The following is a 27,198-nucleotide window of genomic DNA, read 5'->3' as shown; positions in this document are numbered from 1 at the left end:
TTTGCACATTCTCCTCGTGTCTGCGTGGGTTTTCTCCGGGTGCTCCAGTTTCCTCCCACAGTCCAAAGATGTGCGGGTTAGGTTGATTGGCCATGCTAAAATTGCCCTTAGTGTCCTGGGATAGAACATAGAACAGTACAGCACAGAACAGGCCCTTCGGCCCACGATGTTATGCCGAGCTTTATCTGAAACCAAGATCAAGCTATCCCACTCCCTATCATCCTGGTGTGCTCCATCTGCCTATCCAATAACCGCTTAAATGTTCCTAAAGTGTCTGACTCCACTATCACTGCAGGCAGTCCATTCCACACCCCAACCACTCTCTGCGTAAAGAACCTACCTCTGATATCCTTCCTATATCTCCCACCACGAACCCTATAGTTATGCCCCCTTGTAATAGCTCCATCCACCCGATGCGTAGGTTAGAGGGATTAGTGGGTAAATATGTAGGGATAGGGGGGTAGGGCCTGGGTGGGACTGTGGTCGGTGCAGACTTGATGGGCCGAATGGCCTCTTTCTGTGCTGTAGGGTTTCTATGATGCTTTCTCCGGTGCATCTGTAAAGAGTTGTGGCGGACATGCCGAATTTCCTTAGCCTCCTGAGAAAGTAGAGGTGTTGGATGAGGAGAGAGGTTTAGGATGAGGAGAGAGGTTTAGGATTGGGACAGTAATGTGCACCCAGTGACCCTGCCACATGACACCAGCTGAGCGTGTGGCTGCAGCCAGCAGAGGGAGCTGTTCCCACCCCCCGCCCCCCGCTCAGCTGGAGAAGGCCACTGGCGGATCCAGTTTGCTTTTGCCGCCTCCCGGCGCCCGCTGCGGCTTGTTGACAAACTCAACCCAGGCCTCGCCGCCGGGACCTTCATTCACCAATAGCAAAAAAAAAACACACACATAAAAGACCCAAAAATGAACAACTAAACTTCTGCGTCTCCATCTGGAAAGGGCCGGACAGTTGGATGATTGGCAGCAAGGCAGCTCCGAGCTGGGGCTGTGTGTGGAATGGACCAATTGGAGTGTAGAGCCGCCCCCAGGCTGCCTGTGCTGAGGTGTCAGAGCAGAGACAGAGCTAGTGTTCAATGTAAAGTTACCAACTGTTCACACAGCTGCTATTGCAAAAGTGTCCAGTATCTATTTAAACATATGCATTTAGAATTACTTTATCTATCTATCAAAGGTGGGCTATCCTGCAAACTTGCCAACAAAATCTTGCAGTTTACTGTACACTGCAAGGTATCAGCTTTTTAAAAAAATCTGACTTCAGAGCTAGAAATTTTCAGGTGGCTATCAATCCACAGGGACTCTTTAAGATTCTTAAGTATTGCAGAATCTGCCTGCCCTGCTTAAGATATCTTTATTGCTGTGGCCTGAAAGGTACAGGTATTGCAGCAATTAAACATAGACACCCCAATCACCCCCCCCCCAGTTGCACACAGTTACAAAGTAGGGCATCCCCAAAGTTTTTATTCTCCTTGTTTCTCTTTCACAAAAGGAAACACAACTTGGAACCAATTCATTTTGCTATCGGGCAGAGGGACTGCAAACCAGCCATGGCTCAGTGAAAGATACTCCAACCAGGAAGGATGATGCAACCCCATATGGACGAATTGTGCAGTGTTTTCCCCAATGAGGATGGCCTCTTTTCCGATTATTACACAGAGGAGAACAGTTACGAGTTTTGTGGGCATGTTTTAAAGATCACCCAGAACTTCAGTGCTGATCTGGGAGTTGCTGCTCCAGTATGGGATTCTGTAAGTATAGTGACCAGCATATGTATTGGATGGAGGAAACTCAATCCCATCACATCTCATTTAAGTTTAAAGTTTATTAGTCACAAGTAGGCTTACATTAACACCGCAATGAAGTTACTGTGAAAATCCCCTAGTTGCCACAGTCTGGCGCCTGTTCGGGTACACTGAGGGAGAATTTATCATGACCAATCCACCTAACCTGCACATCTTTGGATTGTGGGAGGAAACCGGAGCACCCGGAGGAAATCCACGCAGACATGGGGAGAATGTGCAGACTCTGCACAGATAGTGACCCAAGCCAGGAACCAAACCCAGGTCCCTGGCACTGTGAGGCAGCAGTGCTAACCCACTGTGCCACCGTGCGGCCCTATTTATTCATCTGCCATGCTGGTATTTTAGTTGGGCTTAGTTGGCCATATTTTCACTCCAAGTTATGGGTTCAAACCCTGTAGGAGCTGTGCTCCGAAAGCTTATGGTATTTGCTACCAAATAAACCTGTTGGACTTTAACCTGGTGTTGTGAGACTTCTTACTGTTCAAACCCTACTCCAGGGATGAGCACATATTCATAATCTAGGCTGGCATTTGAGTGCAGTCCTGGAGGAGAGTTGCACTGTCGGAGGTGCTGTTTTCTTTTAGAAAAGACATTCAATTGAGGGTTTGCCTGCTCGGATGGATGTGAACAATTCCACGCCACCATTTGAAAAAAAGCAGGGGGTCCTTCTGGTGTCTTGACCAAATTTTCTCCCTGTTGCCCTCCCAGTGCAGCCATTCATCTCACTGTTCATGCACAAATTGGCTGCCGTGTTTCCTACATTACAACAGCGACAAAGCATTTCATTGGCTGTGAAGTGATTTGGAATGCCCCAAGGCAGTAAAACGTGCAATTTAAACACACCCCCTTTCATTCTTTCTCTCTTGTATTCTGGCACTACCTGTTGGCGCTACAATACTCCATACCACCCTCCAAATGAATTTGTTCTAATGTGAATATGTGATGTTTTCAGGCTCTGGCTCTTTGTCAGTACTTTGAAGAACAGAAGATGAGCTTCTGTGAGAGGAAGGTGATCGAACTGGGTGCAGGCACTGGAATAGTGGGGATTCTCGCTGTCCTGTTAGGTAAGTTTAAAGTATCCAAGCAAAGTTTGTAATGTCAGAGAGGAAATCAGACAGTAACACACAGAATATGAACAGAAAATGCTGGAAGCACTCAGCAGGTCTGGCAGCATTCATGGAGAGAGAAACAGCGTTAATCTTTGGCCTGTTTCTCTCCACAGAGGCTGAGAATTTTCCAGCATTTTCTGTTTGGTTTCATAATTCTCAGCTGCAGTATTCTGCTTTTGTAGTAACGACATGTTTTGTGTTGATGCAGTAAGGAGGGGGGTACAATAAAATAAATGTTTGTTTGCTAAACAGATAGCTTCCCTCCAATTAACTACACATTATTCCTGTCACTCCTCTGATGGCATAGCTGGTTCAGTTACTAAGCTACAGTATATGGACTAGCCAGGTCCCATGTTCAATCTGTGGTCCCTGCTGAGGTTACTGAGTTCAACCAGGGGTGCTGCAATTAGCCTCAGTGCCTCTGGACTAAGGAAGGATAATCATAGAAACCCTACAGTGCAGAAGGAGGCCATTCAGCCCATCGAGTCTGCACCGACCACAATCCCACCCAGGCCCTACCCCCACATATTTACCCGCTAATCCCTCTAACCTACACATCCCAGGACTCTAAGGGGCAATTTTTAACTTGGCCAATCAACCTAACCCACACATCTTTGGACTGTGGGAGGAAACCGGAGCACCCGGAGGAAACCCACGCAGACACGGGGAGAATGTGCAAACTCCACACAGACAGTGACCCGAGCCGGGAATCGAACCCGCGACCCTGGAGCTGTGAAGCAGCAGTGCTAACCACTGTGCTACCATGGATTTTTGCTCCTGGCTGCTACCTAGTGTGTGGTGAGAACAGGATCTGTGCCTCACATTCTAATAGCTCATGTCAAACTGGTACTGGTGGACTGGCCATGCTAAATTGGGGTTATGGAGATGGGGCCTGGGTGGGATTGTTGTTGGTGCAGACTCGATGGGCTGAATGGCCACCTCCTGCACTGTCGGGATTCTATGGAAAATCACTGCCTGGGCTTATACACAGAGATGGCCCTTTGGGTGTGAGGTACTGGAGGTTGTTTGGAGCCATGCCCCAGCAAAGAGTCAAAGAAAAGAGGCTCACAAGTTCCATGGTAGATTTGTATTAACCCTTACAGTTTCTCAGTTCCTGAATTGAAACAATAACTGTTTTTGTCTTTCAGTTTCATTTACTTAGTGGAGGCACGATGGGTCGAGTGGCCTCCCTTTTGCACCGTAACAATTCTGCGATTCTGTGTAAGGCTCCATTTTGGCCAACCTATATGGAGCGAACATGCTGGAGTGATGCTGTCAGGCTGATTCTTCTTGGCAAATCTTGCTCTGGATTCTAGCTGCCTGTGATAGTACCTACCCCACAGAGTTACCATCTCCTAAGGAAGGGCTTGTTTTCTCTTTCCCCACCATTGCAGATACCAACCCCCCCCCCCCCCCCCCACCTCCCCCTGCCAACCACCACACCCCCACCCACTCTATGCCCATAATGGAGGACTGGGTTGCTGATCAAACAGTGCCTGTTACCCTCCGGGGTGGAGGTGGCTCCATGATGGCACAATTGGCAATGGAAGTCTCCAACCAAGTTAATCCTCCCTGTGAGAGCTTTGTTAATCCAGCACCGGAGCCAGGCAGGTGGTTGGTACTTTGTGGCAATTGCTAAGGATTGAGCAGCCCAACCAGTCTGAAAAAAATCTATCACTGGCAGCTGGAATTCTTTCCCCTCAACTTCAGATAAACCTGGAAGCCAGTGAGTTATGAAGGCTGAGATTGCCTTCGCGCAGGCTGTCCAGGGAACCTGCCAGCATCCATTGAGTAACCAGCAGGGTGGTCTTTGCTGGAGGGGCAGGGGACGCCCACTGATACACTGCAGTTTAATCTGGTTAAACTTCAGCATGGATAAGCCTGGGGGTCTCTCAGCTTTGACTGTTAAATCTACACCTCCCCTTTCTGGTTTTGGCGAAGCGGATAGTGCCAGTGGAAGAGGGTATGCTGGGTCACCAGGACCTAACTTTATGGATTTCTTGAGAATTATCGCCGTCCTGTTCAAATCCCTCCTTATCTTCTGTTGTGGGAAAATCACCACTCGGAGTCAGACTTAAAGATTCAACACGCAGTTTTATCGGACAAAGCTTTGGGAGAAGTGCTGGGCTCTCCGCAGCGCACGCAGTCACCTTCTCAACTTTAAAATGGCAGTTGAGCATCTTTTATACATTTTCAAATAATGGACAAGTCCGGACATTAGCCGTTAGCACATCGTTATACACAGAGTATATGCATTTATGCCCCCCCATCGACGACTGATCTTGTTACCAAAACTCATTATTTTGGTTCTGCTTTATCTCAAGCTAAGGTGCCTCAAGGTCTGATCTATTTCCTGCAGTAATTTAGACACTAACAGGTTTTAACTCGCTGTGCAATGTCTGTGCCCAAGTCAGCACATCTTAATGTCTTTTCCCAGAGTCCATTTTGTGCCAGGGAACCATCTTGTATCCTTTAGTTTTGCGTTTACTCCAACAACTCCCCCTTTTGGTCAGGATTATGATCTAATAATCCGATAGACCAACAATAGCAGCATCGTGGGTCCGGCAATTGATATGCCTGACCCGTAACCAACAGGTCGCGCGTTCACAGGTAGACGTCCACCTTCTCGCCCTTTCCTTCATCGTCGTCATCCTTGGTGTCTTTGGGAGTTCCCATCAGGTGTTCTTCTTCGGTGACCACACTGGCCCCGGCACAATCCGAGTCGTCATGACTTTACAGCAGACGTTAAGACATCCAACAATTAGGCAACAGACAATTATTATTGCAACGAGAATAATCAGTCCATGCATTAAATAAGACCCCCAGGATCCCCCCAATAACCATTCGAGCCTGCTATTCCCCTTCTTGGGGCCTTGTCTAAAGTCATCGAGCTGCTTTCTTATGTCAATGACTTGGGTGATATTGTAGGATTCATCTGTAACATACGTTATACATTTGTCTCCTATTATTGTGCATACTCCCCCCTGTTGGGCTAACTGATAGTCTACGGCATAGTGGGTCTGCTGCGTGTATAATCTTAATTCAGCCAGTTCTTGGTTGACGGCCTCCAGTGCCTTTGATGTGCTGTTTCCCAGGATGGTTAATCCACAGATAAGATGGTTTCTATTTTTGGCACTAATTACTCCTGCCCCCAGAGACAGGGCCCCAATGAACCCGTAGCCGAGTGACGATCCCAGTGTGACCGGGACTTCCCAATCGGCACAGAATTCCTTGCTGATGGCCCGGGTCACTATCTTTCTCCGGGTATGCCCCTTTTGAGGGCATGGAACAGTGAGTGGTCCTACTGTTCCTACTGCAAAGAGGACCGGGAGGGTTGGTGTTGCCGTCGTGAAGGTGCCGTTGAGGAGGAACACAAATCCCTTCTTGGCCCGGTAGCATTTAATATCCTGGTTATTGGTCTGTACGAACTGTATATACCGCCAATTGCTCGGTTCACTTGACTTTCTGCCCGATCCTACTAATTGGTAAGTATCAAACGGGTATGTCCATTCGGCTGAGCTGACATGTTCATGTCCATCCCAGAACTCTGTGGGTGGTAGGGGATGTGGAATTTTTGTTTTATTCCCATCAGTTGGCACACTGTTTCTACCACCTTTCCGGTGAAGTGCGTCCCTTGATCCAAATCAATTTGTATGGGTATTCCCCATCTAGGGATTACCTCCTCCGCCAATATTTTAGCCACTGTGGTAGCAGTACAATTTTTACCTGGTAAACTGGTCTATAATAACCAAACAATAGGTTTTGCCGTGGGATTGTGGTAGTGGCCCTGTGAAATCTATTTGCAGATGTTCCCAAGGCCCCTTTGGTCCCATCTTAATTTTTATGGGTTGACCGGGGTTGTATTGCGCGCATGTCACGCATCGGTGACAATGTCGGGCTATGTCCCTTCCCATTCCTTTCCACCACCATTCTTTTCCTATACTAGTTGCCATGACCTCTCTTCCCGCATGTGAGAGTCGATGGTGTAGTTCCAAGAGGGTGTTTTGTATACATTCCGGTGCCATTACCTTGTCATTTCGTCTCCAAACGTTATCAGTCCCTCTGCTCGCTTTTGTACCGCCTTCTTTCGGTCTGTTGGCATTTCTTTAAGCCCTTGTGATATTAAGTGTCCGAGGTACAAGACTTGTGCTTTCCCGATTTGTGCCTTTTTGGGGCTCACCTTTAACCCTGCGGTTTTTAGTTCATTTAACACTTGGTATAGTGCTCCTGGTGTCCTGACTTAGATTCTGAGGCTATTAATACATCATCCACGTATTGTAGAATCGTGCTACCCTCTGGTAGTTCTACCCTTTTCAGGATGTCACTCATTACTCGATGGAAGATGGTGGGGCTATTGTGGAATCCCTGCGGTAGGCGAGTCCAAGTGTACTGTTTGTCTCCCACTGTAAAGGCGAATTTGTCTTGGGATTTGGGATCCAAGGGTATGAACCAGAATCCATTGGCTACATCCAATATGGTAAAGATTTTATGCTCCTGTGACAATCCATTCAGGATTGTCGAGGGGTTTGCTACAATGGGGTGCAATTTGGGCGTGACTTTATTGAGGCCGGTGTCGTCTATTGTGAGTCTGTAACTTCCGTCGGGTTTGCTCACTGGCCGGGTTGGGGAGTTAGTGGCGCTTGTAGTTTCCCTCAGGATTCCTTTCTCCACTAACCCTTTAACTATTTCTACTACAGCTGCCTTTGCTTCCGGTTTTATCGGGTATTGTCGGTGGGGCTTGTGCTCCGGTCCGGGCAGCTTTATTGGGTCAGTTTTGGTTAGGCCAGTGTCTAATTGCGTTTCGGCCCATACTCCAGGGACGGAGGCACAGATGGCTCCAAACCCCTCTGTTTCTAGTCGCCAATCTCTGGTGGTGGCTGTGGCCGCCTTGATAGTCTCGAGATGACTTGTGAGTTTTCCTATTCTGGTTTTCCGACCGTCCCGTTTTGGCCAGATTAATTCTCCCTTCCCACAGTCAATCAAAATCTCATACTCCTTCATTAAATCATTTCCCATTATCGTACCCTCGGTATTTTTGCATACATACAATCTCATCGGTATATACAAATTATTTATTTCTACTAACGTGGTCTCGCTCAGGTAAGCGGGTGTTTTGTTCCCTCCTATCCCTGTTAGATAAATCATCCTACTTGTAGTGGGTAAGGGAAGGTCGGTGACAGATATGGATGCTCCTGTGTCCACCAGCATCTCACATTGCCTGCCCCCGAATAGTGCAGACACATAAATCCTTCCTTCCTTCTTACCCTTATGAATGGGGGCTGCAGGCCGTCAGTCTTGCTGATCTCGAAGGTTCCTTAGTTCCTCCAATCCTGCTGTGGACATGGATCGGGGCGGGGTCTCCCATGTTTGTCCCAAAATATTGCTTCCGTGTGTCCATTTTTATTACAATGATTACAATGTCTCCCACTGTTTCCAAATTTGTTCCCTTTCCTTGGGACCCGGCACTCCTTTGCAAAGTGCCCTTGTCGGCCACAATTGTGACAGGTCAGTTTGGGCTTAGTTCCGCTCCTGCTGCTGTAGGCGGCTACTCTTTACTGTTTTATCTTCGTCTGAGATTTCTCCTCTCCGCCTCCAAGTTCACCACTAGCCCATTCCACTCGTTCATCATAATCCTGGGACATGATCACTCCCATTTTTAGGATGGTTTGGTGAGCGCTGGAGAGCCCATCCTTGAAAGCCTGGATGAAGGCTCGATCCCCACGGCCTGGGTTTCCTTGCCCTGAGCATTCCTGGTATACTTGGAACAACCGTTCCCCATATTCAGAGGCCCTTTTCCCCTTTTGTTGCTTGGTCGTTGTGATTTCACTCCAATTAGTAGGAGCATTTCCAAAAACTCTCTGGACTTCTGTTTTAAACAGGGCGAAGGGTACCTGTTGGGCATCTATTTCTGCTGTTAGGGCGACTGCGTGTGTCCAACGTCCCCTACTGTAGTCTTGTGCTGGGGGAATGGCGGGCCCTCCGGCTACCTGCCTCCATTTATCCGCTGGACATAAGGCCCTGACCAGTTGGTGTATATCCCTTAGGTGCAGTTGGTGTCCTACCCAAATCGTATCTAATTCTGCCCAAAATTTCGTATTTGCGCTTCTAGGTTGTAGTTTACCCAGGGAGGCCATTATCTGTTGTCTTTCGCCCGGGGTGAATGGTTTGTAATTTGCTGTTGGCTGCGCATCCGTTCCCCCTTGGGTTACTGGCGCCAAGTTGTGTTCTAGCTTCCCCTTCCTCTGGAGGGGCGGTTGGTCCCTGTTGTGTGGACTCATAAGGGGGCAGAGGAACAGTTTCCCCTCCCCATTGATTCTCCTCTAATACTCGATTCCTTTTCTCCAATTCCCTTACTCTGGATTCTAATTTTTTAATCTTATCCTTATCTTTGTTCCACTTTTTAGTGGAGGCGACTACTTGTTCAATTAGTCCAGCTAATTGATGTACTAATAATACCCCTGCCTTTTTTGTTTTGTCTCGCTTTTCCTCATCTACCCACTTTCTCTGTTGTTCTAAGGTCTGAGAAACATCCCAGCCATCCCTTTGCATCTTCTTAATCAGCGCATGTCTGTCTGTCATATATTTATCAATAAGGGAACCCGCAGGTCCCCACTTAGTTTCTCTACCTGCCATCTTGCAGACTTCTACACCCCCGGCCACGATTACTTCCTTGGTAACGTGTTTTCTCCACTGTTAGGGTTTCTATTTATACTCACGGCCACGATTACCTCCTCGGCAACGTGTTTCCTCCACCGGAGTCCGGCTCTAGGTCAGGGTGATCAGCTCCTTTTCCGTCCCGCTTTACAACGTGACGGACAAGTACACAAACTACACAAACTTTTATGCAAACAGGTGGCAAACTCTGCGTTTGTTCGCCACTACAGAGTTTGATGCTAAATGACCTTTGTCACTTGTGCTTCACGATCCTAAGTGCCCTTGTGCCTCTACGCCTACTTCAGGGTCCTGACCTTCGCGGGGGGATTCCCCCTCTTAACAAGGGCTGCGCGTTTGAGACAGGCACTTCCTTGTCCTTCGTCGATCAGCACAAGTAACAATCAGTACTTATTTCTATCCGATAGTACCATAAATTACCCTAATTTTCACCCATTTTTAACTGCATTGTTGGCTCAGTCTGACTCCCACAGATTCAATAATCTCTACTCCAGTTTGCCAATCGAGGCCAAGCGATCAACTCACCAGCAGTGAGATCCTGCTGACTACGCCAATTTGTTGTGGGAAAATCACCACTCGGAGTCAGACTTAAAGATTCAACACGCAGTTTTATCGGATAAAGCTTTGGGAGAAGCGCTGGGCTCTCCGCAGCGCACGCAGTCACCTTCTCAACTTTAAAATGGCAGTTGAGCATCTTTTATACATTTTCAAATAATGGACAAGTACGGGCATTAGCCGTTAGCACATTGTTATACACAGAGTAGACAAGTACGGACATCGGCAGTTATCACATCGTTATACATAGAATATATGCATTTATGCCCCCCCCATCGACGACTGATCTCGTTACCAAAACTCATTATTTTGGTTCTGCTTTATCTCAAGCTAAGGTGCCTCAAGGTCTGATCTATTTCCTGCAGTAATTTAGACACTAACAGGTTTTAACTCGTTGTGCAATGTCTGTGCCCAAGTCAGCACATCTTAATGTCTTTTCCCAGAGTCCATTTTGTGCCAGGTAACCATCTTGTATCCTTTAATTTTGAGTTTACTCCAACATCTTCACTGCCCCCTCCCTATCTCTGCAACCTCCTACACCCCCTCCCTATCTCTAACCTCCGCTAGCCCTCTACCCCCCTCCCTATCACTAACCTCCTCCAACCCCCAACACCCCCTCCCTATCTCTCTAACCTCCTCCAACTACCTGCACCCCCTCCCTATCACTAACCTCCCCCAGCCCCCCTACACCCCCTCCCTAACTCTGTAACCTCTTCCAGCCCCTACACCACCTCCCTATCTCTGTAACCTCCTCCAGCCCCCTACACCCCTCAATATCTCTGTGACCTCCTCCAACACCTACACCCCTCCCTATCTCTGTAACCCCCTCCAGCACTTACACCCCTCACTACCTCTGTAACCTCCTCCAGCTCTGCACCCCCTCCCCAACCCTGTAATCTCCTCCAGCCCCCTACACCCCCTCCCTGTCTCTGTATCCTCCTCGGGCCCCTATGACTGTCCCTATCTCTGTAACCTCCTCCAGCCCCCTACAACCCTCCTATCTCTGTAATCTCTGTAACCTCCTCCAGCCCTTACAACCCTCCCTATCTCTGCAACCCCCTACAGCCCCGACACCCCTCTCTATCTCTGTAACCTCCTCCAGCCCCCTACAACCCTCCCTATCTCTGTAACCTCCTCCAGCCCCCTACAACCCTCCCTATCTCTGTAACCTCCTCCAGCCCCTACAACCCTCCCTAATTCTGTAACCTCCTCCAGCCCCTACAATCCTCCCTATCTCTGTAACCTCCTCCAGCCCCTATAACCCTCCCTATCCCTGTAACCTTCTCCAGCCCCTACAACCCTCCCTATCTCTGTAACCTCCTCCAGCCCCTACAACCCTCCCTAATTCTGTAACCTCCTCCAGCCCCTACAACCCTCCCTATCTCTGTAACCTCCCCCTGCCCCTACACCCCTCCCTATCTCTGTAACCTCCTCCAGCCCCTACAACCCTCCCTAATTCTGTAACCTCCTCCAGCCCCTACAACCCTCCCTAACTCTGTAACCTCCTCCAGCCCCTACAACCCTCCCTACCTCTGTAACCTCCTCCAGCTTGTACTGCCCTCTGAGATCTCTGCGCTCCTCCAGTTCCTGCCTCTCACCCATCTGCCTCACATGATTTTGATCGCTTCACCACTGGCGGCCCTGCCTTCAGCTGCTTGGGGCCCTGAGCTGTGGACTTTCCTCCCTAAACCTCTCCACCCCTTGCTCTCTCCTCCTTGAAGATGCTACTCTTTGACCAAGCTTTTGGTCACCTGTCCCTAACATCTCCTTATTGTTGCTCGGTGTCCAACTTTGTTTGATCATCGCAGCTGTGAAGCTCTTGGGATGTTTTACCATATTAAAGGTGCTATATAAATGCAAGCTATGTTTGGATTTGGAGACTTATAGACATGGTTGACTCCAAAATCTTAAGAGGGAATGTCATTCTTTCTTTGTATTCATCAGGTGGCGATGTAACAATCACAGACCTGCCACTTGCTTTGAAGCAAATAGAGAGCAACGTCTTGGCCAATGTCCCCTCTTCCTGGGCACACCGCTGCCAGGTTCGTGCCTTGTCCTGGGGCCACAACCACAATCACTTTCCCACCGACTACAGCTTTGTTCTGGGCTCCGACATTGTGTATCTTCCTGAGACCTACGCCTCACTTGTCCGGACACTGCAGCATCTCAGTGCTCAGAGGGCCACCATTTACCTCTCTTCCAAAATGCGGAGGGAGCACGCGACTGACTCCTTCTACGAGGAGATCCTGCCTCAGCATTTTCAGTGCCAACTTCTTTGCAGGAATGAGGAGCAAAATATCAACCTGTACAAAGTTACTAAAAAAGAACCGCGTGCTGGAGAGCAGTGATGAGTGTAGTAAGGGCAGTCTGTCATTTAGCGTGACTGTGAAGATGAGGCAGCCCTTCTGTACTTGACCCATGTAGAAGTTGGTTTGACAAATTCCGATAAATACTTAATTTCCTTTTTGATCCCTTTTTAAAAACACATTTAATTCCTGCTGTTGGTGGCTTGTCCTGCAACACAGTTCCTGTGTTGTATTCCTGCAACCCTCCCTATCTCTGTAACCTCCTCCAGCCCCCTACACCCCCTCCCTATCTCTGTAACCTCCTCCAGCCCCCCTACACCCCCCTCCCTATCTCTGTAACCTCCTCCAGTCCCCTACACCCCCTCCCTATCTCTGTAACCCCCTCCAGCCCCCCTCCCTATCTCTGTAACCTCCTCCAGCCCCCTACACCCCCTCCCATCTCTGTAACCTCCTCCACTCCCCCTACACCCCCTCCCTATCTCTGTAACCCCCTCCAGCCCCCCTACATCCCCTCCCTATCTCTGTAACCTCCTCCAGCCCCCTACACCCTCTCCCTATCTCTGTAACCTCCTCCACTCCCCCTACACCCCCTCCCTATCTCTGTAACCTCCTCCAGCCCCCTACATGCACTGCCTATTTCTGTAATATCCTCCAGCCCCCTACATGCACTGCCTATCTCTGTAACCTCCTCCAGCCCCCTACACCCCCTATCTCTGTAACCGCCAGCAGCCCCCTACGCCCCCTCCCTATCGCTGTAACCTCCAGCCCCCTACACCCCCTCCATATCTCTGTAACCTCTTCCAGCCCCTTACACCCCCTCCCTATCTCTGTAACCTCCTCCAGCCCCCTACACCCCCTCCCTATCTCTGTAACCTCCTCCAGCCCCCTACACCCCCTCCCTATCTCTGTAACCGCCAGCAGCCCCCTACACCCCCTCCCTATCTCTGTAACCGCCAGCAGCCCCCTATTTCTGTAACCTCTTCCAGCCCCCTACACCCCCTCCCTCTCTCTGTTCAGGTTACCCGGTACCTGAGCCAAGTTCATAGGCTTTTTGACCATTGTTTCCACCACCACCCCCCCCCCCCCCCCCCCCCGCTTTACCAAGGGGACTGACGTCAATGGTGGTGCTGTTACTACCTCCTTGGCTAAGGACAGCTAATTCAGCACAGACTAGGGATGGACCCTGTGACCTGTTTCAGTACCAGCCACCAGACCTGAGCCTGAAGATATGCTCACCTGACATATCGTTCGTTATACATACACACACACTCTCTCCATTCAACAGGGATTAATGGACAGTGATAAGGAGCAGAAACTTTGGCTGGCTGCCCCCCTCCCCTCGCCAATCCTAACCAAGAAACACAAAGGCCAAATGTAGTGTCCCCATCACTGACTAGGTGGACTCAGTATTTTGTTTGGAAGTATTTGACATTTAAATAAGGGACTCCAAGAATAGGAACTGTATGGAAAACTCTTGCGGGTTTCATTATCTAATCGTGAGAGAGGGAGAGATGACAATGAGTTGGATTGCCTGGGATTTGTATTGGTTGGAACTGCTTGTTGGAAGAGACCTCCTTTGACCCACTGCATGGAGCATCGAGCAATTGGGAGAAATGATCATCATCCATCACCCTGCTAGGGCTATGCCTGTTGCTGGACAATCTGAGATCTGTCATTGACAATGATTATGTAAATGTTACACCTTCCTGATTGAAGGAAGATACTTTATGAATGTAGAAAACAACAGAATTATATATATGAATTTATGTTGCATTGAGGAATGTTAATGTTGAAGAAGAGAATATTTTTCCACATTTTGTATTGAATCTTTCCCCAACACATGCAATTGGCTTTGGATCTTCACCTTCAGACAATCGACTGATGTTGATTTTGCATGCTAAAACAGCATGGATTAAATGTAAAGTTCCCCATTCACTACATTAACAATATGCCTTAAATCTTGCCTTAGACAAACACCCTTAATCCACCAGCGTGACTTTTCCTCTGTTTTGTAACATCATTCACACTGTTAACTTTCACTCGCCAAAACTGGATCATGGCAGCCCTCACTCATTTCACAAAGGCCTGTTGAAGGGGCCATCCGTTTAACCAATGGTTAAACCCAGGTTAAGTGAAAGAGCAACTTTGTGACACGCTACGACCCCCCTAACACTTGCCAAAAATAATTATATTAATGATCATATTTATGGAGTTTTTTTCAGTGTTATTGTCTTGAATACAGTTACTCAAACATGAACAGTTTTTCAAAGATAAAGTGCCTCCAAGCTAACCGTGCCTGTTTCTCTGTACACTTTATCAGCATTTTTGTGTATCTGAGGTTACCAAGTTTCTGTGTGCTAATCGCTTTGTTTAACAATACACCTGAACCAAGAGAATGTATTGAAACAGCCAAAGAAAAATAAACTGACCAATCATCATCGCTTGTGAAACTTGTTCAGTATCTTTAATCTGTAAAAAGGAACCCCAAATCAATCAGAAAGACAAAAACTTTCAGATCTCATGTGATCATTTATTTTCATTGAAAGAACAAACTTGAATTTGTGACAGCATCTTTCCTAATCTCAGGACACTCCAAAGGGCTTCACTGTCAATGAAGAACCTTTGCAACATTGTCATTGCTGCTATGAAGGTGCTAGCTCTTGCTAAGGGAGGTTCCACAGATGCCAAAAGACCTTTGATACCTTACTCAAGTGGTCATTAATGTGTGCGATGAGACAGACTATTCGATCATGGAAGACATTCTATCTTGACATTTTGGCCAGAATAATGAGAACTAGGAGCAGGAGTAGGCCATCTGGCCCCTCGAGCCTGCTCCGCCATTCAATAAGATCATGGCTGATCTTTTCATGGACTTCTCTGAATTCTCCGACCTCGCCCGGAGCTGGTATTCTCCCATCCCGCTGCTGTGAATGGAGATTTGGCTGAGCGCCAAATTTTCTGTTCACGCCGGCAGTGGTAGTGGGGTGTGCGAGACTGGAGAATTCCGATCTTTGTCTTTCCTCTCTAGGCATTGGGTGCTGAGGCCAATTGTGCTATTACAACCCTAGTTGAGATAAGCTAGTTCATCTTATAGACTGAGAATCAAGCCTGGCACCATCTGATCTATGTGGCTTATTATCATAACATGTTTAAATGACAAGTCATGGTGGTGAGGAGGGACGGGATTTATGTGGAGAAAGTTAGAGGTGACGATAAATAGTGCTTTGGTTCACTTGAAATGAAGATAGAATAATAGGAAGAATTAACATCAGTCATTCTACTACTTGTTTACTACTACTATGTTTAGACTACTAGACTGCTGCCATCAGACTTTTGAATGGTCCTACCATATATTAAGCTGATCTTTCTCTATAACCTGACTGCGACTGTAACACTACATTCTGCACCATCCCCTTTCCTTCTCCCCTATTTAAGAACATAAGAACTCGGAGCAGGATTAGGCCATCTGGCCCTTTGAGCCTGCTTCGCTATTCAATACAATCATGGCTGATCTTTTTGTGGGCGGCACGGTGGTGCAGTGGTTAGCACTGCTGCCTCACAGCACCAGAGACCCGGGTTCAATTCCAGCCTCGGGTCACTGTCTGTGTGGAGTTTGCACATTCTCACCATGTCTGTGTGGGTTTACTCCAGGTGCTCTGGTTTCCTCCCACAGTCCAAAGATGTGTGGGTTAGGGTGCTTGGCTATGCTAAATTAACCCTAGTGTCAGGGGAATTAGCAGGGTAAATATGAGGGGTTACGGGAATAGGGCCTGGGTGGGATTGTGGTCGGTGCAGACTCAATGAGCTGAATGGCCTCCTTCTGCACTGTAGGGATTCTATGACTCAGCTCCACTTACCCGCCCGCTCACTATAACCCTTAATTCCTTTACTGTTTAAAAATTTATCTATCATTGTCTTAAAAACATTCAACGAGGTAGCCTCAACTGCTTCACTGGGCAGGGAATTCCACAGATTCACAACCCTTTGGGTGAAGAAGTTCCTCCTCAACTCAGTCCTAAATCTGCTCCCCCTTACTTTGAGGCTATGTCCCTAGTTCTAGTTTCACCCGCCAGTGGAAACAACCTCCCTCCTTCTACCTTATCTATTCCCTTCATAATCTTATATGTTTCTATAAGACCTCCCCTCATTCTTCTGAATTCCAATGAGTATAGCCCCAGTCTACTCAGTCTCTGCTCATAAGCCAACCCTCTCAACTCCGGAATCAATCCAGTGAATCTCCTCTGCACCCCCTCCAGTGCCAGTATATCCTTTCTCAAATAAGGAGACCAACATTGTACACAGTACTCCAGGTGTGGCCTCACCAGCACCTTATATGGCTGCAACATAACTTCCCTGTTTTTAAACTCCATCCCTCTAGCAATGAAGGACAAAATTCCATTTGCCTTTTTAATTACCTGCTGCACCTGCAAACCAACATTTTGCAATTCATGCACAAGGACACCCAGGTCCCTCTGCACAGCAGCATGCTGCAATTTTTTACCATTTAAATACTAATCCATTTTGCTGTTATTCCTGCCAAAATGGATGACCTCACATTTACCAACATTGTACGCCATCTGCCAGACCCTTGCTCACTCACTCAAAGAACAAAGAAAATTACAGCACAGGAACAGGCCCTTCGGCCCTCCAAGCCTGCACCGACCATTCTGCCTGACTTAACTAAAACCCCCTACCCTTCCGGGGACCATATCCCTCTATTCCCATCCTATTCATGTATTTGTCAAGACGCCCCTTAAAAGTCACTACCGTATCTGCTTCCACTACCTCCCCCGGCAACGAGTTCCAGGCACCCACCACCCTCTGTGTAAAAAAAACATGCCTCAGACATCTCCTTTAAACCTTGCCCCTCGTACCTTAAACCTGTGCCTCCTAGTAATTCCCACAGTCCGAGAGACGTGCTGGCTAGGTGGATTGACCCAGACGCCGGAGTGTGGCGACTCGGGGATTTTCACAGTAACTTCATTGCAGTGTTAATGTAGGCCTTACTTGTGACACTAATAAATAAACTTTATTAAATGTATGAATGGTATATTTTGTCTGTATAGTGTGCAAGAAACAATACTTTTCACTGGATACTAATACATCTGACAACAATCAAATCAAAAATGTGCTTAATCATAGAATCATAGAAACCCTACAGTGCAGAAAGAGGCCATTCGGCCCATCGAGTCTGCACCGACCACAACCCCACCCAGGCCCTACCCCCATATCCCTACATATTTACCCAGTAATCCCTCTAACCTACGCATCTCAGGACACTAAGGGGCAATTTTAGCATGGCCAATCAACCTAACCCGCACATCTTTGGATCACACATTTTAAATCTCTGTGGATTCCATTCCAGTGCTGATTTAGAGGCAAGAGTCACCCAGCTAAACAATTAAAATGCATTTGTTTTTCTAAAATATCCCTGAAAAAATCCGACAGAGATTAAACAAAAGTCATGTTTTAATTTCTCCTGCTCCAGCCACCAGTGGGCGCTATCAGAAGGGCTGTCCCGCAGTCTGCAGGGAGCTTTCTCTTGGCGTTTCCCTGAACAGGCGCCGCTGAAGTTTGTCCTTGTTGGCTCTCGGTTGGCGGTTGTGGCCCGTCCGCGGCGCTGACCCGCTCACGATGCACAGCGCGCTGTCTGCTCTGCGGGGCGCTCGGGCCGACATTTCCAGGGTAAAACTAAACCCTGCTACGCGGTCCCTGATCCGCCATTCGGGTTTGCGACGGAAAATCGTTCGAAGGCCGCAGATTGCGCGCAGCAACCTAACTTGTTAGGAGTGGGTGATTGGCAGGGAGGTTGGCCAATCAAAAGATGCGGTGTGCGAGTGTTGTCGGTCTCATTGGTGAGATCTGGGCACGAGCCCCGCCCTCAGCTGACAAGTTAGGTTGAGCCTTCATGGATGATGTTTGAATGAGGCAGGGAAAGGGTGGCTTCCGCTTACTATCCATTCAACGCTGCTTCTAATGCACTGAAAAGTCATTGCATTGTTGAACTGTACACCGGGCGGCACGGTAGCACAGTGGTTAGCACTGCTACACTGCTGGCTTTTGCTACCAAATAAACCTGTTGGACTTTAACCTGGTGTTGTTAAACTTCTTACTGTGTTTACCCCAGTCCAACGCCGGCATCTCCACATCACCTCACAGCGCCAGGGACCTGTGTTCGATTCCCGGATTGGGTCACTGTCTGTGGAGTTTGCACATTCTCCTCGTGTCTGCATGGGTTTCCTCCGGGTGCTCCGGTTTCCTCCCACAGTCCAAAGATGTGCGGGTTAGGTTGATTGGCCAGGTTAAAAATTGCCCCTTAGAGTCCTGAGATGCGTAGGTGAGAGGGATTAGCGGGTAAATATGTGGGGGTAGGGCCTGGGTGGGATTGTGGTCGGTGCAGACTCGATGGGCCGAATGGCCTCCTTCTGCACTGTAGGGTTTCTATGATTCTATTCTATGATTTCTATCGTGTTAACCAGAAATAAAATCAGAAAGTGGTAGAAGAATCAGCAACCAGAGGGCACAGATTTAAGTCCATTGACAAAACATGTTTTTCTTAAAATTTGAAACCTGGAATGCTCTGCCAGGAATGGGTGATGGAGCAGGTTCAGTAGTAACTTTGATAATGAAATTGGAAATCTTTGATAAATGAAGGCGAATTTTGCAGGGATATTTATGACAAGGAATGGGGCTCATTGCTTTTTCAAAGAGCTGCTGTGAATATGATGAGCCAAATGGCCTCCTCTGCTGAATGATTCCACCTAAAGAGCAAGGCCCATAAGATTCTGAGAAGGAAAAGACCACAACTGGGGAGGAGTCTGTCTTGAAATGTTAATCTGTCTTTTCTCTAACAAAGCAGATTTTTTTATGACAGTGAACTGGAGGTGCAGAAAACTTGTGATTCTCTAAGTAAAATGATAAGCACCTTGCTTAAAATATATATATATATTTGTCTTTAACTTTCTAATCTATCAGTATACGAACAAATTGTAGAGACCAATTTACATTGCTTAATTTGGGGAAGGGTGCATAATGATCATGAATGCATTCATGGTTTTAAGTAGGGCTATATACCTGTGCTGAGTTACACAGTGATTCCAACCAAATAGCAAACCATATGAGGAAAGGTCAAGCAAATTCAAATGTCAGCAAGGAAATGTATGTACTGCCTGGAATTCCAGAGCTAAGGTACAGCTTTACTCCCATACTGATCTGTTGTGTCCCAAGATTCTCAGTCTGCCTGAGTGGAGGATTTTTACAGTAAGAAGTCTCACAACACCAGGTTAAAGTCCAACAGGTTTATTTGGTAGCAAAAGCCACTAGCTTTCGGAGTGTGTAGATAAAAACTGTGCAACAAAAGCCTGAAACTTTAATCATGCTACAGAGTTCCCTAAGATTGTTGTTTGCCTTTGTTAGGTCTTTGTGCAATCAACCCAGTTTCTGCACTGTCCTGGGATTAGATTGATGGCAGCTGATAAAGAGCTCCTCCTGAAACTCCGGAAAAAGACGGGATATTCATTTACAAATTGCAAGAAGGCCTTAGAAAAGTTTAGCAGCGACCTTCAACAGGTAGGTGGAAATTATAATGTTGAAGCTGCCAGGGGACGCCCCAGTGTCATGTGTTTTCCTTCCATCCTATCCTGAAGGCTGGGTTATAGTACCATAGGTACTGACAGTCCTTTGATACCTTATTCCAAGGGGGCACTCCTCAGATGGAAAGCTTGATTGTATATTTCAGCTGGCTGTTCAACTATGGGAGTATCATGAGAAAACCCAAGTCTGTTGGATAGTGAACAGGAGTAAGGAATCCGGGCTAATTATTTTTTGTCACTTCTTGCTAATCCTGGGATGTTGCAGCAGCTCACAATAGCCTTGGTTGGCAGCAGCTAACCAAATGCAAACCAGAAATTAAACCTCCTTGGTCTGCAAATCACGTCACACTGTCCGGTGCATTCACCCACTGATTTACAGGTAACACTCTAAAAGCAAACTTTGAAAATTCGAAGTAATGAAATCCTTATTTATATTATTCAAAGACTGAATGTATTAAAACAAACTTCAAGTCCCCTGATACATTTATATCCAGTGTGCCAGTGATATATTACAGAGCAGTTAATCTACAGTGAAAGAGCATATAATTTTAGCAACAACAACTTGTATTTACATAGTACCATCAACATAGTGAAATATCCCAAGGTGCTTCACAGGAGTGTTGTCAAATACAATTTGACATTGGGCAGGTGACCAATATGTTGGTCAAAGAAGTAGATTGTAAGGAGTATCCCAAAAAAGGAGAGACAAATGGAGAGGTTTAGGGAAGGAAATCCAGAGTTTAGCAATAAAATGTGTGATTGAAGATTTTAAATCCTGGGTTTCATTCAGGGACCCATTATTTATTTTTATCTATATATAAAATATATACAATATATCTTGTGTAATTGTTGTAGCAAATGCTATTTAAACAAGGCTAATTTTTCCAAGTTTACTCGTTTACAAATTATTTTTAGATTAATTGGTTGTGGGAGTGATTTTATTTTATTCCACTCGCCTTTTCCCTACCTATCTTGATAGTAGTTGTTAGGATTCTAAAGAGACTGGTTAACGTAGACCACAATCTCCTAACTCAAACCAAGACAGATTGTACAGCAGCAAACTAATTTTTCCTGAGTGTGAAATGTAAACAAATGAAATAGCTTTGGAATGTTTGGGGGGGGTGGGGTTGCAGTGAAGGGTGCAGACTCCGAAGGGTTAATGAGGGAAGTCTCTCCCTGTCTTGTTCCCAGGGATGAAAGGATTTGCTGCTGGCAATAAGGTAATGATGGTGGTTTCTTTTTAAAGGCTGAAACTTGGTTGCATGAGCAAGCCCATAAGGAAGGATGGAGTAAAGCTTCCAAACTACAAGGTCGAAAAACAAAGGAGGGCCTCATTGGGCTGCTGCAAGATGGAAGCTCAGCTGTCCTCGTGGAGGTAAAGATGAATGTTTGCATTGAAATTACACAAATGATTTAAATTGTGGCATTTTACTGCACAGAAGGAGACCATTCAGCCCATCGTACCTGTGCCAGTTCTTTGAAAGAGCTAACCACTCCAACGTCCACCCCGTCCCCATCTTGCCTCAAAGCCCTACAAATTTCTCTTTTTCAAGTACATGTCCAATTCCCTTTGAAAAGTTACAACGGAAACAGCATTCATTCGGGTCATTCTGTATGCTATTAGAACGAATGTGTGAACCTGTTAGCAAGCTAATCTCTGTTCAGATAATAGGAAGAGGAGTTTTGTGTTGTTGATGTGGGAGACAGACGGGTCGGTAAGCAAAGGAACACACATTTAAGATAATTGGCAAGGAACCAGAGGGGGGGATTTTTAACAAATCTTATGGCAGTGAGTTGTTATGATGTGGCATTGGAAGCAGGTTCAATAGTAACTTTCTAAAGAACATTGGAGGCTTGAAATGGTGAAACCTTCAGGGTTACAGGGAAAGGCTGGATGGGGAATAGAACAAATTGGATTGCTCTTTCAAACAGCTGGCAAAGCACGATGGGCCAAATGGCCTGCTTCTCTGTTATGTGATCGATATATTTGTGCGAATAAAATGGTCCCTTTTGAAATAAATATTTTGTTCCCACATCAGGTAAATTGTGAAACGGATTTTGTTGCCAGGAATGTCAAGTTTCAGCAGTTGGTGCAGCAGGCAGCCATTGCCACGATGGCACACTGTCAGTCCAAGCATGCAAATACCAGCAATTACACCAAGGTTTGTCTATGTTTTCGCTTGAAAAAGGAAACTAGAATATTTTCTTTGCCAGCAGATGCTTATCACCATTGTTCTCCAAACTGAGTCTCCAAACATAGCTACTGAGAAGTCTTATATCTGCTGGGTCTCTTTTTGCTTGATACAGACATTCTCCCAGTAGGAGCCCATCCTACTAACTAGAGGTTGGCAGATCCAAAGTTTAAGAACACTTTCCCTATAAGTCTGTCCGAGATACTGCTGGAGTTTTAACCAGCTAAACCCGCATAATTTAACTGCTCAGAGCACTGGGAAAACCATAAGATAATAGGAGCAGAATTAGGCCACTCGGCCCATCGAGTCTGCTCCGCCATTCAATCATGGCTGATATTTTTCTCATCCCCATTCTCCTGCCTTTTTCCCATAACCCCTGATCCCCTTATTAATCAATAACCTATCTATCTCTGTCTTAAAGACACTCAATGACCCGGCCTCCACAGCCTTCTGCGGCAAAGAGTTCCACAGATTCACCACTCTGGCTGAAGAAATTCCTCCTCATCTCTGTTTTAAAGGATCGTCCCTTTAGCCTGAGGTTGTGCCCTCTGGTTCTAGTTTTTCCTACTTGTGGAAACATCTTCTCCACGTCCACTCTATCCAGGCCTCTCAGTATCCTGTAAGTTTCAATAAGATCCCCCCTCATCCTTCTAAACTCCAATGAGTACAGACCCAGAGTCCTCAACTGTTCCTCATACGACAAGCTCTTCATTCCTGGGATCATTCTTGTGAACCTCCTCTGGACCCTTTCCAAGGGCCGGCACATCCTTCCTTGGATACGGGGGACCCAAAACTGCTCACAATACTCCAAATGGGGTCTGACCAGAGTGTTATACAGCCTCAGAAGTACATTCCTGCTCTTGTATTCTAGCCCTCTCGACATGAATGCTAATATTGCATTTGCCTTCCTAACTGCCGACTGAACCTGCATGTTAATCTTAAGAGAGTCTTGAACATGGACTCCCAAGTCCCTTTCTGCTTCTGATTTCCTAAGCATTCCCACAATGAGGAAAACCTCATTGCTGGTCCAGCCAGGACCAGATGTTCCATTTGTGACTCAGACTGGCTGCTTTAACCATCAAATACTGCCTGAGGAGTGCTGGTTCAGATATTGGATTACAGAGTCTTGTAGTCTCCAAATGAAATTCTTTGCCCAGAGGATGGGTTGAGAAAGTATTCTGATCAACAAATGGCAGCTTTATAATCTCATGTATATTAATGTTTCCCAATTACTTTGCAGGATTCCTTTACGACTGAAGAAATAACACAATTGAAAACCAGTTTAGACAGCTGTCCTCTTGCTGACCATCTTGCCCTGGCTATTGGTAAGATCGGCAGTATAATCTTAGACCAGTGAGCTGTTTTACTCTCCTTTGGGGTGACACAGGTATCAATACTGTTTGTAAAATACAAGATTCTCCAATAAACATAGTTGACCTAAATATGATCATAGAAATGAGGCCATTCAGCCCTTCGCGCCTGCTCCGCCATTCATTTTGATCATGACTGATCATCAAATTTAATATCCTGATTCTGCCTTCCCTCCCCATATCCCTTGATCCCTTTATCCCCAAGAGCCATATCTAATTTCTTATTGAAATCAGACAACGTTTTGGCCTCAATTACTTTCTGAGAGAGTGAATTCCACACATTCACCACCCTCTGGGTGAAGAAATTTCTCCTCACCTCAGTCCTAAAAGGTTTGCCCCTTATCTTCAAACTATGATCCCTAGTTCTGGAAACATCATCATCTCAGTGGTTTAGTCCAGATTATTGGAGGAAAAAAGACTGAGGGTGAAAGAAAGACCATGCCTTTGAGAAACTCAGGATGTCACACTCAATGAAGTGTCATCACTGTTGTCATAGAATCATAGAAACCCTACAGTGCAGAAGGAGGCCATTCGGCCCATCGAGTCTGCACCGACCACAATCCCACCCAGGCCCTACCCGCTAATCCCTTTTTTTTTACCCGCTAATTCCTCTAACCTACGCATCCCAGGACTCTAAGGGGCAATTTTTAACCTGGCCAATCAACCTAACCCGCACATCTTTGGACTGTGGGAGGAAACCGGAGCACCCGGAGGAAACCCACGCAGACACGAGGAGAATGTGCAAACTCCACACAGACAGTGACCCAAGCCGGGAATCGAACCCGGGACCCTGGAGCTGTGAAGCAGCAGTGCTAACCACTGTGCTGGTCACCTCACTATAAGAAGGATGTGGAAGCGCTGGAAAGAGTGCAGAGGAGATTTACCAGGATGCTGCCTGGTTTGGAGTGTCGGTCTTATGAGGAAAGGTTGAGGGAGCTGGGGCTGTTCTCTCTGGAGCGGAGGAGATTGAGGGGAGACTTAATAGAGGTTTATAAAATGATGAAGGGGATAGATCGAGTGAACGTTCAAAGACTATTTCCTCGGGTGGATGGAGCTATTACAAGGGGGCATAACTATAGGGTTCATGGTGGGAGATATAGGAAGGATATCAGAGGTAGGTTCTTCACGCAGAGAGTGGTTGGGGTGTGGAATGGACTGCCTGCAGTGATAGTGGAGTCAGACACTTTAGGAACATTTAAGCGGTTATTGGATAGGCACAGGATGGTAGGGAGTGGGATAGCTTGATCTTGGTTTCAGATGAAGGTCGGCACAACATCGTGGGCCGAAGGGCCTGTTCTGTGCTGTAATGTTCTATGTTCTATGTGCTACCGTGCCGTTGTGATGTAGAAAATGTAAGGGAGGCAAAAACTTGCACTATTTTGAGATTCTGAGACAACGTGTTGGAGTAGGAGACTGTACTGAATGTTTATTTTAGCACAGTGAAGGTGCAAGTAGAAAGAAGAGTGCAGAATGAGGATTTGGAGCCTTTGAGAAGAGGCTCAGAGCTGTAACTATCATCTCTGAAATACAGAGAAACGTTAGAGGTTGTGATATCTAGAGAGAGACTCAAGGTAAAAGGAGAAATGTCCAGGAGTTTGGGCTTTTTCATGTGGCGATGCTTGCTGCTGATGGTGAGGTATAAGAAATGCTGAAATATCCATTCCTCAGCACTGACCTTCACTTTGATCCTCCGGTCTCCATTCACTTCAAATTACATTTGAAGGTTGTTATCTAATTCATTATATAGGCCTTGTGGCACGGTGAGTAATATCCCTGCCTGAGTCAGAAGCTCCAGGTTCGAGTTCCTCCCCAGGACGTAATGGGCAAGGTAGATGCATTCATGATGCAGTCAAAGAAGTGTAAATCCTTCCAACAAGCATGCCATGACAGATGACAAGAGCGAGACAGTGTCCTGGTCAGCCATGTGGTGGAAAGTAAGTTGGAGCCCCTCCATCGCTATCCATAGTTCCAGGCTGCAACATGCATGTGAAAGCGCACGATGCCACAGTAACTCTGACTCCGTGAGTGATCTGTAACACCATCACCATCTAATTCATTACATTCCAAAGATGGTTTTAACAATGCTCCCTTCCCAACCCAGAGAACCTGGTTTATATGTAATGCCTTTATTCATGGAAGAAGCCTGCTTTATTTTTTAACAAACTTTGATTTTTCCTTGTCAATATTTTAAAGGTAGCCTTGGTGAGAATATGACTCTAAGAAGAGCTGCATGGGTGGCTGTGCCATTCGATTGGCACATTGGCACATATGTTCATGGAATGCTGCCAGTGGACAACCCGGCCCTTGCAAAGATGACGTTTGGAAAATATGGTGCCTTCGTGATCTATCGGCCCCTGGAACAGAATCCAAAAATAAACCTCTCTGAGCTGGGCCGCAGGTTGGGACAGCACATTGTGGGAATGATGCCACTGTCTGTGGGCTCGATGGAAGACCCACCTGGTGATGACACAGAGACCAAAATGCTGGCACAGCCTTTCCTGCTGGACCCTGGCACGACTGTGGGGCAGTTCCTATATACAAGTGGGGTGTCGTTGTTGGACTTTGTACGATATGAGTGTGGAGAGGTAATTGAGATGGCAAAGAAAGTATAGTTGAAATGTTGCAGTGCATCCCAAAAATATACACTTTTATTGTGAAAGCCTCCTTACTGATATCAGAATAAAATAATGATCTCCAACAATTTAATAAGTTCTATCACAGTGTTTTTCTTTCCTCCTCTGTTAAACTGTCATTCAAACGAGCTTATGATAAATCGGTTGTTTCTGATGGGTACAGTTTCACAGGTTTTATCACAGAGTGCACACTTCATGAAAGTAGCTATTCTCCATTGTGAACCGGGCATAGAAAGGGCTTCAACTTATTCAGTAGCTTTAAGGACCTCCTGTCGCTTCTCGGCCTTTTGGCTAAGATCAGGTGTAGTTATGCGGATGCTGCACTTGGTTGAGGTCATTGGGTTACATTTAAGCTTCATTTTCATATGAAGCAATTATTAAAAGCGGCGTCTCAGCCTTTTGGCTAAGATGCAAATGAGATCAAGCCTTGGAGGAGGAACCTCCCCCTCCTCCAATCAGCTTGGCTCATGTAGATCAGGCCCAAGACAGGGTAGAGGATTGCATGCCCTGTCTCAGCTTGGATTGGAAATGTCTCAACTTGTTGAGACTCTGAATTGGACTTGATTTGATTGAACTGGAAAAGTATTTTAAAAATTTAACACACAAAGAGACAGTTACTCAAATCAAAGGGCTTTCTGTCTGCTCGAGTCGAGGTTTCAAAAGCTGTGTGGGAAGGAAATTGGGTTTGTGCTCCAGCAAAAAGGCTCCCTTCGTCTGAATCTGTTTCATCTTCTGACTTCACTGCAGGGAGACCTTCACCACATCAGTCTGTACTGGATTTGCAATCCATTACTTGCACAGAATGAAAGATGTGCGGGTTAGGTTGATTGGCCATGCTAAAAATTGCCCTTTGTGTCCTGAGATGCGTAGGTTAGAGGGATTAGTGGGTAAATAAGGATATGGGGGTAGGGCCTGGGTGGGTTTGTGGTCGGTGCAGACTCGATGGGCCGAATGGCCTCTTTCTG

General features: G+C 46.6%; 2 protein-coding genes across 2 annotated transcripts; both read left to right on the top strand.

The window, feature by feature from the left end:
- The first annotated feature begins 1,582 nt into the window (after window positions 1-1,582).
- Window positions 1,583-12,640, top strand: LOC144481939 (EEF1A lysine methyltransferase 3-like). Its single transcript, XM_078201109.1, has 3 exons — window positions 1,583-1,750; window positions 2,757-2,868; window positions 12,085-12,640. Exons 1-3 carry the CDS (start codon window positions 1,583-1,585, stop codon window positions 12,486-12,488), a joined length of 684 nt encoding a protein of 227 aa, XP_078057235.1. The 3' UTR covers window positions 12,489-12,640.
- Window positions 12,641-17,946: 5,306 nt separating this feature from the next.
- On the top strand, window positions 17,947-26,313 carry tsfm (Ts translation elongation factor, mitochondrial). Its single transcript, XM_078201271.1, has 6 exons — window positions 17,947-18,131; window positions 19,863-20,015; window positions 21,285-21,413; window positions 22,078-22,200; window positions 23,471-23,555; window positions 25,794-26,313. Exons 1-6 carry the CDS (start codon window positions 18,081-18,083, stop codon window positions 26,210-26,212), a joined length of 960 nt encoding a protein of 319 aa, XP_078057397.1. The 5' UTR covers window positions 17,947-18,080; the 3' UTR covers window positions 26,213-26,313.
- The last annotated feature ends 885 nt before the right edge of the window (window positions 26,314-27,198 follow it).

This window comes from Mustelus asterias, chromosome X (genome assembly GCF_964213995.1).
Source record: "Mustelus asterias chromosome X, sMusAst1.hap1.1, whole genome shotgun sequence".
Taxonomy (NCBI): domain Eukaryota; kingdom Metazoa; phylum Chordata; class Chondrichthyes; order Carcharhiniformes; family Triakidae; genus Mustelus; species Mustelus asterias.
This window is presented reverse-complemented; position numbering and strand designations above follow the sequence as displayed.